Here is a 13,387-nt window from a genome sequence, read left to right as displayed (position 1 = left end):
AATCATGTATGGAGCTATCTGGATACCATGTGCATCTCTGAAGGAAGTTGCAGCAGAGAAGAGCAATCAGAATGATCAAAGGCCTGGAAAAACTTGTGTAAAGAAAGAATGAAAATATTGGGATTGTTATCTTAGAAAGGAAACAAATAATAAGGGACATGATAAAAGTCTGTACAATAAGAACTGGTCTAGAAATGGCAGAGCAAAAATTTCTATGCTCCTTGCCACTTAACACAACAATAAGAGGATACTCAGTGACATTCAAAGGTGGGAAATTCAGAGCTACCAGAGGAAATGCATTCCTGCCGAACGTGGGATTGCGCTGTGGAAATGACTGTCCCAGGAAGTTGTTGCAGCCAAGCATTTAGCAAGATTCAGTCAGAGATTGGGCATCCCTATGGGTAATAAGAGTATCCAGGGTTAGCCTAGTCAATGACAGTAAAAATTGGAAGGGATGTTGTACCTTATACTTCAAGCCCCAATTTAATCTCGAATTACTAGGGCCGAGGATGGGCCTAATAAGGGTGCAGATCTGCATACTGCATACTGCAGGGCTCTTACACCTTCTGCTAAAGCAGTTGGTCCTGGCTACTATCAGAGATGGGACACTGAACCACATGGACCATGCACAGTTTAACTGCTCCTCAACTTTAGGAAATGTTTTCCTCATATCCAGCTGCTTAATCTCTCTTGTCACCATTACTGCAGTCTCTGAACCATTCCTCTTTTTCTCCCTGTACCTGTAAGGATAAGGCCTTTTTTCTGTAGCCATACTGGAAGGCCTAAAGCAGGAGTGAGAAACCTCAGGACTGGGGGCTGGATGTGGCCCTTGGCTTGCCTGGATCCGGCCCCCGAAGCTCACCCCCCCCCAGCATTGGGGAGCCTATGCTGGTGCTCCAGCTCCCCTGTTCCCCCCTCCGCCCCCGGGGCTGGAGCACACACAATCTACTAGGCTGCCCCCCAGGGTCTGGTGTGCAAGGGGAATGTGGGAAGTGTCTTTCTCTTTCTCAGCTGCGGGCCACAGTGAAGGTTTTTTTCCCATTTCTCACTTGTGTGCGGCCCCTGACTGATTTTTCCCCAGGTCAGTGGTCCCCAACCCAGAAAAGGTTCCCGATCCCAGCCTAAAGTCTAAGCCTTTCATCTGCAGCCATATTGAAAGAACAACAGCCATTACTTGAAAAGCAAGAAGTCACATACTCACATTCCATCTAAATTGCATTACAATACAGGCAGTCCCCGAGTTACGCGGATCCGACTTATGTCGGATCCGCAGTTAAGAACGGGGATTTCTCACCCCGGAGGACTCGAGCGGCGGAACGCCTGGTCCCGCCGCCCGCCTTCTCCAGGGCGAGAAAAGCTGCTCCCTGTCTCCCTGGTCTGCTGGCGGAGCCAGCAGACCAGGGAGATGGGAGCAAAGCGGTGGAGCACCGGGGGCTGGACCCGCGGCCGCTTCCAGATCAGCTGGAAGCGGCGCGGGTCCGGCCGGGTGCTCCGCCGCTCTGTTCAGCGTCTCCCTGGTCTGCAGACCAGGGAGATGCTGAACAGAGCGGCGGAGCACCCGGCCGGACCCGCGCCGCTTCCAGCTGATCTGGAAGCGGCCGCAGGTCCGGCCCCCGGTGCTCCACTGCTTTGTTCAGCGTCTCCCTGGTCTGCAGACCAGGGAGACGCTGAACAGAGCGGCGGAGCACCCGGCCGGACCCACGCCGCTTCCAGCTGATCTGGAAGCGGCTGCGGGTCCGGCCCCGGTGCTCCGCCGCTTTGTTCAGTGTCTCTCTGGTCTGCAGACCAGGGAGACACTGAACAAAGCGGCGGAGCACCTGGCTGGACCCGCGCTGCTTTCAGATCAGCTGGAAGCAGCGCGGGTCTGGCCCCAGGGAGACGCTGGGACCAGGGAGACGCTGAGCAGAGCGGCGGAGAACCCGGGCCGGACCCGCAGCGCTTTCAGCTGATCTGGAAGCCGCGGGTCCGCCCGGGTCCTCCGCGGCTTTGCTCAGTGTCTCCCTGGTCTGCAGACCAGGGAGACGCTGAGCAAAGCCGCGGAGGACCCGGGCCGGACCGCGGCGCTGATCTGGAAGCGCCACGGTTCGGCTCGGGTCCTCCGCAGCTTTGCTCCACGTCTCCCTGGTCTGCTGGAGGGGGGGGGGGGAACGCAGCTAGTGCCCCCCCAGCAGACCAGGGAGACGTGGAGCAAAGCCGGGGGCCTGTGGTAGAGCAGGTGGGGCACTGCCGGTTGGTCACGCAGCACCGCTCCTTGGCGCTACTGGACCAACCCGGCAGCACCCCAGCTGCTCTGCCCCAGGCGTCCTGATTCAGCTGCTGATCAGTTTCGGCAGTGGCTGAATCAGGATGCCTGGGGCAGAGCAGCTGGGGTGCTGCTGGGTTGGTCCAGTAGCTCCGAGGAGCGGCCGCGCTACCGGACCAAGCCAGCAGCACCCGAGCTGCTCTGCCCCAGGCGTCCCAAAGTCAGCCACTGCTGAAACTGACCAGCGGCTGACTACAGGAAGCCTGAGGCAGAGTTGCACTGCCCTGGGCTTCCTGGAATCAGCTGCTGATCAGTTTCAGCAGCAGCTGACTTGGGGACACCTGGTGTTCTTACCTTGAATCTGTATGTAAGTGGAACTGGTGTCCAGATTCAGCGGCTGTTGAAACTGATCAGTTTCAGCAGCGGCTGATGCCAGTTCCGACTTACATACAGATTCAACTTAAGAACAAACCTACAGTCCCTATCTTGTACGTAACCCGGGGACTGCCTGTAGTGTTTTACCAGGCTGTTAAGAAGACCCTGCCCTAAAAGCACCTAATATCACCAGATAAAGAAACAGATGTCAAGATGGTTAAAATTAGTTTGACAGCATTTTGTCTGGCAAGAAATCACTTATCAATAGTACGGGTTGTGAAATCCTCATTTTATTACTATAGCCCTCACTTTCCTATTGTTTGTTTGTATGATCTCTGTCTGGTTTTTAACTATTTTTATCTGCTGTATAATTAATTTTGATAGATGTAAATCAATTAAGATGGTGGGATATAATTGATAAGGGAATTACATTACAATATTATTGGGTTAGTTAGTAAAGTTTTAGTAAAATAATTGGTTAAGGTCTACCTAAATGGGACTAAAGTTTCACTATATAAACTGAGGCCCAAGAAGGAGACCAGCAAGAAAGGAAAAGAAAGAACAGTAAGAAGAAAAGACCTGGAAGAACTCACCTCCAAGACACAGCCTAAGATCAGAGCTGCCAAGAATTCTCTGCAACACTGTGACATGCAGCAACTGAAATCCAGACAAGACTGACCTTGCCCTGATTTGGAGTGGTGAGCATGGCACTGTCTGCTTAGCATGTGTATTCTGCTTGCTTGGTCATTGTTAATAAATAGAGTAAGGGTATTACTGTGTAAGGCTCTTTCACTGGTAAAAGGTCCTGCAAACCTGTAGCAAGTTAAACCTTGAACCCTAGAAATTGGTTTCAGAGGGGTAGCCGAGTTACACGGCAGGCTTTTGCCAGCAGAGAGTATGCTAATGAAGCGCTCATTAGCATTTGTCATGCTCTCATTTGCATATTCTCTGCCAATGCTTTTTGCACAAGAGGTTTTTGCGCAAAAACAAGCAGTGTAGACAGGTCCATTTTGCGCAAAAAATACCCCTTTTGTGTAAGATCCTTATGCCTGAAAAAATGAGTACTTCATTAGCATACTCTCTATCAGCAAAAGCCTGCAGTGAAGACATAGCCTCACAGGAAAAACTTAAAAAACAACAAATAGTCTAGTAGCACTTTAAAGACTAACAAAACATGTAGATGGTATCATGAGCTTTTGTGGGCATCTGAAGAAGGGGGCTGTTCCCACATTTTGTTAATCTTTAAAGTTCTACCAGACTATTTGTCGTTTTTTAAGTTTTTGCTAGGAATTGGGTAAGGAATTGGGTATTTAAATCAATAGGGTTACATCTTGAGCCCTAGGAACTGAGTAAAGGTGTGCACCCCTAGAGTGTGGAAGTGACAGAGAATTTCTTGTGGGTAACACATCATCCTGAACAAGCCTCCACCTCTGTGGTGTTTATATGTCTGCATGAGAAATGTATTTACCTTCTTCTGCTATCTGTAGAGTTATTTTGTCCTTTTTCATCATTATTAGTTTGCTCTTTTAATCTTTGTTCATAAATCAGTCATGGGCAGCTGGTTTGGGCTGGGGGAGGCAAGCTCTCCACCCTGCCCCTCAGCTCCACCCCGTCTGCCCAGGCCATGCCCACATCACGGAGAGGGCGGACCGTGTGCCGCCCACCTTCCCTGGAGCATGGGAAGGGAGGGGGGTGTGCAGCTTGAGCCTCTCTGGCCCCAAAGCCCTGGGGAGGGAGGAGCGCATGCACCCAAGCCTCCCTGGGGCTATGTTGCAACAACACGCTGCCCCCAGAATGCCTACAGCAGGTGTTCTGGGGCAGAGTGTGGTTGGGGCCATGCCTGGAGGCTTTCCACAGCATACCAGCCACCCATGAAACCAGTCCTGCCAGCTCCTAAGCAGTTGGTTATTGCACTTGTCTGAATTCCCTCCAATTTGTTACCTTTCTGCTTGACAAGTATGCAACCAGAGCACAGCATTCCTAGTGTGCAGCTGCAAATACTGTCATCTGCTTGCTCTGGGCAGGCTTGTCTCTGTGTATGCAGCCCTACTGTATACTGAGTACTGGTGAATTCTCACTTCAGGAATCCTCCCAGTTCTCGGGGACTCATGTATCCTAATGGTGATTTTTTTGGGAAACCCCAGATACACCTAGGACTGGGAGGAATGAGGGATTAGCCAGTCTGTGAAATGGGCTTGCCATTCTCCCCCTTCCTTCCTTCTGTCTGTCATATATGCAAGGAAGAGAATGGAGAAAACGTCACATCCCCACTGCCTTTCTCTGTTTTGGGGGAAGCTGGAGATGAAGTAGATAATAGAGGCCTGGGCACCAGACACAGAGTTCATGGTTATGGCCTTACCTGCATCCTTGTTCCACACGGCGAGCACTCGAAAGATGAAGGCACTGAATGTGGCCGCAAAGAAACCACGCCAGTAATTGCGCACAGCAAAGTAGGTGGAAGTGACCTCAATGCTGAAGAGAACCCCTAGAAGACACAGAGATGTTATCACCTGGACATATACCTGGAAATCTCTCCAGAACTTCTAATATCACGTCCAGCCCACTGCTCTCCTCAAGTTTGGGTCAAAAAGAGTTTGCAAAGGAGCCAGAGTTAAAAGGATTACAAAAGTAAGATGGCTGGATGGATCTCTTTCTGTGTGTGTGTGGGGGGAGAGGGCGGGGGGGACATACCAGGAACTGAGTGCGGGTGAGGCTGAAGCTAAAGGGAATGGTCATTGAATTGGGGGTCAGGGATAGAGGCACCCCAAGGAAAGGCAGAAGAAGAGGAACAGCCACTTGCCTCCAAGTGGTGTCCCAAAGCAGCAGCCAACCCCCACAGCACAGCCCACAGTCAGGACATCAGTGTAATAATACGGCTGCTACTGGTGGAAGAGATAGAAGAGAGACAGACAGACAGACACAGAAAACAAGAGGAAAGAAAAAGGAGCATGAGTGACAAAATTAGAACCAAGTGTCATAGCTTGTCACCAACCCATTGTGTGTGTGTGTGTGTGTGTGTGTGTGTGTATGTGTGTGTGTCCTTTCTGGCCACATCCAAAATATCCAAAGGGACTGATATAAAATGAGGACTGGAATAGACAGAGGCACTAGTCAAGTGATGAGGGAACAATCTCAGCTTTCTCTAAAGTACATGCCATTATGGTTGTAAAAAAATGCCCTAGCTGGGAATTCTGTGTTGTGGGGACTCACAGCAGCCACTTCACTGTGATTGCTGGTGTGGTATCAGTAGAGGCCCCATACGCAGACCAGTGGGAGCTAAGTCCTTCTATCTCCAGTTGCCTGTCTGAAGATAGGGGTGATATTGTTGAGTGTGGGTGAGCAATAAACAGCCTGCAGGCCAGACATGGTTCACCAGGGTTAGCTCCTGGTGGCCAGGCACTTTATTTACCTGAATGTCTGCAGGTATGGTTGCTTGCAGCTCCCACTGGCCATAGTTCACCATTCCTAGCCAGTGATAGTTGCATATGGCCATGTCTGTGAATGGTCAGGTAAATAAAAGCTAACCCTGGTGAACCGTGGACCATTCATTGGCTCATGGACCACTCATTGCCCACCCAAGGTGTAGTGATTGGGGAGGCCTCAATTTGCTCAGAGAGGAGCGCTGGTGGGTCACACACCAGCACAACAACCACTCTTGCACGGATGGTCCTTGACACTCCAAGAAGGCCGTAGGCCATATCTATAGTACAGGGATACACCCAAGTGGAGAAGTGCCTATGGACCCATCTAGATGTAATCTTGCCTTGTGTGAACAGCTGAAATCCACTGCTTAAAAATTAGGAGAGGAGGAACACACCATTCCTTGGAAACATATATATTAAACAGGAAATGACCGCAGAACAGATCCTTCCAAACAGGAAATATCATTAAACATATCTCTGGACTGTACAATCGCATAAGGAGATAGATAGACAAGAAATGACCTCTACCTGCTACAGTAACAGAAAAAGGAAGCTAAATCTTGCTTATGGGTAAAAAGCCAATATAAAAACATGACATCTGGATATCTCTGCATTTATTTGTCCCATCCCCCGAGGTTGGGGGGCCTAATGGGTTCATGAGTCTGGCAGGAGGTTTCTCTCACTGCTGCTATCACCCCTGCACACTTCAGCAATGTCTGTGTTGTGCATGCCCATCTGAGATAAGCAGTGAGGGGTCCACAATCAGAGCAGACACAATGGTTGTGTCTTTCGCACCTTTTGTGAGTCTATCTGCTCTACAGATGGAGTTTGGGGGGCAAGTAGGCCCTGGGAAGGGACTCCCCTGTGGTGTATTTGTCTTTGTAATTGCTATGTGCAATTCCTGTTTGCTCTGTGCTGCACTTCTGCTGTGTGCTGGGATGGCTGCCATTTTTGTAAGGGAGAGTTTCTGCAGCCTTTTGCAAAGAAGAAACACACACCGGACTGTCCCATGGAGAGGTCACTTCCAGCTGTTTTTGCTTTGCTTTCTGTTATCCTTCCCTCCTCAAAAACCATTCCTGTGAGAAGCACTGGCCTCCCCCCGGTACAGCTGCCCCCGACCTGCGATGCAAACGGTTCCGGAGATAGTGTTGCAAGTTGGGGGCATTGTAACTCGAGTCCGCATTTACAACAGGCATCGTATGCCATCATAAATGTGGGGCCGAGGACGTAAGTCGGGGGATTTCGGCCCCTTCCGCACTTATGGAAAAGGTCGTAAGTGGGGGGGGTCATAATTCAGGCCATCGCAAAGCGCAGGCCTCCTGTATTGTCACTGTGGCAGCCGGCCCCTTCCAGCAGGCAAAGTGGCCAACACGGGGCATGCTCCAAACACTACACTCACTTTCTGTGTGAGCAATGAAGGATTCTTTACTAGGGTTTGGAGACAAGAAAGGGTGCAAGCATGCTAGGTGCTAGCCTCAGACATGTATATTAACTGATGGGATAGCCCTGTAGAGAAGAATTGAGTGGGTTAAAGTGAAGTGGGGTAGTCCATTTCTTCCTCTCCTCTGATAAACACAGAGGCTGTGTCTAGACTGGCATGATTTTCCGCAAATGCTTTTAACGGAAAAGTTTTCCGTTAAAAGCATTTGCAGAAAAGAGCGTCTAGATTGGCATGGACGCTTTTCCGCAAAAGTACTTTTTGCGGAAAAGCGTCCATGCCAATCTAGACGTGGTTTTGCGCAAGAAAGCCCCGATTGCCATTTTTGTGATCGGGGCTTTTTTGCGCAAAACAATACCGCATTGTCTACACTGGCCCTCTTGCGCAAAAGCATTTGCACAAGAGGGCTTTTGCCTGAACAGGAGCAGCACAGCATTTCCACAAGAACACTGACAATCTTACATGAGATCGTCAGTGTTCTTGCGGAAATTCAAGCGTCCAGTGTAGACAGCTGGCAAGTTTTTCCGCAAAAGCAGTTGCTTTTGTGGAAAAACTTGCCAGTCTAGACGCAGCCAGAGGGAGCTCTCCCCCCACCCTGGGTAAGTAGTGCTGCTCCACAGCTCATCCTGCTCCTTCGCTGGTGTTCTGCTTTTCCACCCCCAGGGTATGTCTACACTACCCTCCTAGTTCGAACTACCTAGGAAACGAGGTGCACCCTAGTCCGAACTACCTAGTTCGAGCCCCGTGTAGCCGTGCTACACGGGGTTCGAAGCAGCGGGGATTTAAAAATGGCGGCTCCCCGCTTATGCTAATGAAGCCCGGGAAATTCAAATCCCGGGCTTCATTAGCAAGTGCGGTATGCCTACATTACCCCGCTAGTTCGAACTAGCGGGGTAGTGTAGACATACCCCCCGCTACTTCTCTAGTCCAAACTCTTCTTGGAGGTAAATAAGTATTGCCCTGCAGACCCCACTGGCCTACTGTCTGGTGAGGGTCCCTTTGCACTGTCCTCTTGTCACCCAAACAGCAAGAGTCTTCTGCCTCCTGTCTGTAGAGGGCTCCTTCTGTGTGGTACAGCTGGCCCTCAGCCAGTCACAGTCTGCTTCTCTGCTGGATGCCTGGCTCTTATCCAGCCTACTGCTTGCAGCTCTCAGGCTGTCTGCTATCTCTGAAGCCAACCTCAAGCTGGCTCTGGCTTGCTGCTCCATTCTCACACATGCACACCTATGTGACTCTCTCTGAGCATGATCCCTGGCCCTCTGGAGGTCAGGTCTGTTATCTGTCTGCTAAGCATTCAGGACCCTTCTATTGGCTAGATCACGGGTGGGCCATACTCTGTGTGTAGTTCACCAGGGTTAGCCTCAGCAGGCTGCCAGTACTTCATTTACCTGCACCTCTACAGGTACGGCCACTTGCAGCTCCCATTGCCAGCAGATCAGTGGTCAATGGGAGCTGTTGCCACCACACATCTTGGTCTGTGCCATTTCCTGCAACACCCATTGGCTGGGAATGGCTAACCATGGCAAACAGGAACTGCAAGCAGCTGCACAGGCAAATAAAGCACCGGTAACCCACCAGGGGCTAACCCTGGCGAACCACATCCGGCCAGTGGGCTGGTTACTGCCCACCACTGGGTTAGATGCTAACCTGGATGCCTTTTGTTTATGGCAAACCATAATGAAACAAGCGTTTTCTGCTGGCCTGAGCCAAGACAAGACTGCAGTTTCTATTTGCACTTGCTCACTCCAGCTAGAGACAGGAAGTGAAGTATTTGCCTCAAGAAAATAACACAGTTTTAACAACCAAACTCTGAATTCCCTCCAAAGCACTCTGCATACAGTGTCTGAGTGATCAGAGTGCCTTGCCGGTGGGGTGGGTTCAGGATTAATCAAAAGGGAAACAATATATGACAAATGATCTATGTATTAGTTTCCTTCCTTGACTGGAGGATGTTGCACCTTGTGTACTGTTGCCCTGAGCCCTGGCCCATCTTGCTGAAGGATAGCTGTATCTCTGTCATATGTGGTATTTGAGAGAGAGGATCTGACTGAAAGACACCAGGGAGAAGCAGAGATGTGAGGGATTAACACTTTATTCTCTAGCCATGTTTCAGTGTATCTAGTCTATATTACATCAAAGTGGGGCATCCAGGAGCAGCAGGAAAGGAGAGGGGGTGCTACTTTGTTCTCCTCCCAGAGTCACAGTCCAGGAGGGTTGGCCACAAGAAAATCCCCTGGTGGCCACATGTGGCCATGGAGGCCGCATTTGAGAAACGCTGCCCTAGCTTACTGATAGAGAATTAATTTTGCACACTAAAAATCTAACTCCTTGTTCATGAGTATTATCACTTGCTGCCCATGCATGATGTCACTTCCTGCCACCAGGGCTTCTGGGTCCTTCCCCTGTGTGGCAGAAGGTGGTTTTAGTGATTTTGTAGGCAGACCTACCTTTGTAGGTTTGGCCTGATATGTCGAGACTAAATAGGCTCAGAGATTAATGATGAAGATCCTTCTGCCCAAATGTTACTTCCTCTGTGGCATTTTTTCCCCCACAATCCACCTCCCCTCCCTCCCTCGCCTTTTATCTTCCATGATTACATGGAAAAAGAAATAACATTTTGCCACAGAACGGAAAGGAGTAAGCCTGTGCAGAACTTGTTTTCATGCAGGAGATACACAGTGAGAGGTTGAGGTGGTATATACAAAACATTGTTTATAAGAGTACACTTGCCTCCGAGAGGAGCCCCGAAGCAACATCCAACTCCAACCGCGCAAGCCGCCACCAGGAGTTCGAGCTGTCTGTACACATTCTGGAACAGAGAGCCCAGCCAGAGAAGGGCATGCCAGGGTTAGAGGGAGCACAGCCACAGGGTTAGTCCCCACATCCTCCAAAATGAAGCAACAGCCAGCAGCAGATGCAGCCGTCTCTGCTATGGTGAGCCAGGCTCTATATACTGCCAGTCTTAGTATAGAAAGCTGGTCTCTAATATGGAGATCTGATCCTTCTGTAGTTATCTTATATTACACAGCCAGTCTCCGCAAGAAGCCAGTCTGCACAAAGCTATATCTATTACAGTGGACCAGTCTCTGTGTAGCAGCATATATAGTTAGCCTCTAGGGACATTGCCAGTCTTATAAACAGCTCATCACTATAATGATTTTTACTGCAAAGGCTGTTTTTACAGCAGGCATATAGACCACTCCTATGATTAGCAGTGCTCTGTGCATGCACGTTCTAAGACAAACTGGTCTTTATGCAAAGCTACTTGGCAAGTCTCTATGCATGATGGGCTATGTCTATACTACCAGGTTATTTCCAAATAAGTTATGTCAAAATAATAACTCCTGAAATAACTATTTCAAAATAAGCTTATTCCTCTTCACAAGTAAGAGTTATTATTTTGAAATAACAAGCCCCTTATTTCAAAATAACAAGCTTGGTAGTGTGGACGTTCACCTTGTTATTTCAAAAGAAGGGGAGTTATTTCGAAGTAACTCCACCATGTAGACAGGCCCATGGTGACTACAATGAGGCAGCTTGTGACTTCAGCACTATTAGAATCCCAGACTTGCCAGCCTGTATTCCTAGCCCGTCTGTTGTGTGGGCCACACACCTGGCTAGTCCTTATAACTTACTGGACTGTGTACCTGTCCACACTCTGTCACGTTCTTTCCCAGAATCGTGGCCAGTGTATGTAATGTACTGGTCTGTAACAGCTTGGCAAACTCACTGTGTTCCCTGTAGCAATAGCCTGCCCCCTCCCCTTCCTATGCTCACCACTGGGGAAGGAACCATTTTGCCTCTCCCAGGAAACAGAGAGCCTCAGGAGAAGAGTACACAGCAGCCTGTGCCTTACCTCATACACACCACAGAAGATTGACATGAACTTGCTGAGCACAGCAGCGCAGATGCTGGCGATGTGCACAAAGGGACCCTGTCAGAGAAGAGAAGGGGAATGGTGATGAGAAAAAGGTCAGTGACGTTGTGACACTGATCTGGGTTTCATAAACTCTCTCTCTGTCTCTCTGGTCATCTTTGTCTCTCCTGCACTGAGATATCTGTTATTGGAGGGTATGTCTACACTACAGAGTTTTTTTCAGAAAAATGGCTGTTTTTCCAACCAAAACGGCTGTTTTTCCAACAAAAACTTCAATTAGGTCCAGACTGCAGTCACATTCTTTCAAAAAAAAAAAAAAATCAGAAGAACAGAGGGTTTTTTTCTGACATTTGTAAACCTCATTCTATGAGGAAGAAGCCTTTTTGGAAAGAGCTCTTTCGGAAAAAGGCGTGTGTGAACAGGGAACAGGGAATTATTTTTCAAGAAGAGGAAAGAGGAAAAAGCACAGTTGCCCTGGTGGTCACTCATCCATAGTAATCACAGCTGAAATGCGAGATAGCATCTGTTCAGTGAGGACACTATTTTTCGAAAAAGCAGATTGCTTTTTCGATGCACTTTGGGGCTACATCTAGACTGGCGTGATTTTCCGCAAATGCTTTTAACGGAAAAGTTTTCCGTTAAAAGCATTTTTGGAACAGAGTATCTAGATTGGCACAGATGCTTTTCCACAAAAGCACTTTTTGCGGAAAAGCGTCCATGGCCAATCTAGATGCGCTTTTCCGCAAAAAAGCCCCAATCGCCATTTTCGTGATCGGGGCTTTTTTGCGCAAAAGAAATCTCATCTGTCTACACTGGCCCTTTTGTGCAAAAGTTTTGCGCAAAAGGGACTTTTGCCCGAATGGGAGCAGCATAGTATTTTCGCAAAAAGCACTGATTTCTTATAGTAGGAAGTCAGTGCTTTTGCGGAAATTCAAGCGGCCAGTGTAGACAGCTGGCAAGTTTTTCTGGAAAAGCTGCTGATTTTGCAGAAAAACTGGCCAGTCTAGACACAGCCTGGCAGTGTGGGCACTCTCTTTCGGAAGAAGTTTTTTTTGGAAGATCTGTTCCAGAAAAGCTTTTTCCGAAAGAAGTCTGCAGTCTAGACGTAGCCTGACTGTCTCCACTCTCTCTAATCACGGACTTATCTCAGTGTCTTCTTTTAACTCTTCCTCTATCAAACCTTTTGCAGAGTCAGGAAAATGGCCACCGGGGGGAGGGAAGGGGCTATGCTGTAGGGAAATTCAGACAGAAAAGCAGAGGAGTGCTGGGGTGAGATGATACCTTGTCCAAAAGGAAACACATCTGGAAGAGCAGGCTGCCAGTGAGATCCCCACTTTCCCATGTATGGTGGGGATCATGCTTTGGCCTTCAGTCCTGAGGTGGCAGGGTGACAGGCTTTGGCCATGGGGCTTTGGACTCCAGTCCTAGGCTCTGGTTGCATGGCTGCAGGCCCCAGGCTCTGGTGGTGAGGCTTTAGGCTCTATCCAGAGGGAGTTTTAGCCACTTCCTCCCTGGTGCTTCAAGTGCCCAAAGAGACACCTCTACCTGTCTCCATCTCCCTGGCCATCACTGCACACACACACACACAGCAACACTCACCTCTTTCCCTACAGGCATGCCACTCCCCAGCCCAGCTGTCAGGCCCACCACTTTGGCCACAAAAGCTTTGAGTGTGAGGTATTCCTTGAGGACCACTCCCCGCATGATTGTCTTCAGCTCAGGAATCCCAGATCCTGGGGAAAAAAACAAACCCCAGAACAGCCAATGAAGAAATAAGCCATAAAAACAGGGAACATACCAAAAAAGAGAAAGACAAAGGCAGATCTTCCCTGGCCCCCTGCTCTCACCAACAGCCTGTGGGGAGACGAGGTGGCAGAATACAGCAGCAAAGAGGATGAGGATGAGGGGGTAGGTGACCCAGGCCAGGTACTGCATAGGGACACTTGGGTGCAGTTCCTTGTACATCCACTTGTAAGCTGTGGGCAGACAGAACAGGTGTCAACAAAAGCAGTACCTTCCCAAAGAACTGATGA

The 13,387-nt window shown here is 49.3% G+C and overlaps 1 protein-coding gene across 3 annotated transcripts in view; it reads right to left on the bottom strand.

Annotated features, from left to right (window-relative positions):
- Positions 1-13,387, bottom strand: part of CLCN1 (chloride voltage-gated channel 1) — a 115,386-nt gene that overhangs the window by 33,260 nt on the left and 68,739 nt on the right. For all 3 annotated transcript variants that reach the window (XM_075903385.2, XM_075903377.2, XM_075903398.2), the window contains 5 exons: positions 13,202-13,330; positions 12,954-13,087; positions 11,334-11,411; positions 5,418-5,496; positions 4,977-5,102 (listed from right to left, as the gene is read on the bottom strand). In XM_075903385.2, coding sequence (XP_075759500.2) covers positions 4,977-5,102; positions 5,418-5,496; positions 11,334-11,411; positions 12,954-13,087; positions 13,202-13,330 — 546 coding nt within the window. The remainder of the gene's footprint in view (positions 1-4,976; positions 5,103-5,417; positions 5,497-11,333; positions 11,412-12,953; positions 13,088-13,201; positions 13,331-13,387) is intronic.

This window comes from Pelodiscus sinensis, chromosome 1 (genome assembly GCF_052426305.1).
Source record: "Pelodiscus sinensis isolate ZL-2025 chromosome 1, ASM5242630v1, whole genome shotgun sequence".
Classification (NCBI taxonomy): domain Eukaryota; kingdom Metazoa; phylum Chordata; order Testudines; family Trionychidae; genus Pelodiscus; species Pelodiscus sinensis.
This window is presented reverse-complemented; position numbering and strand designations above follow the sequence as displayed.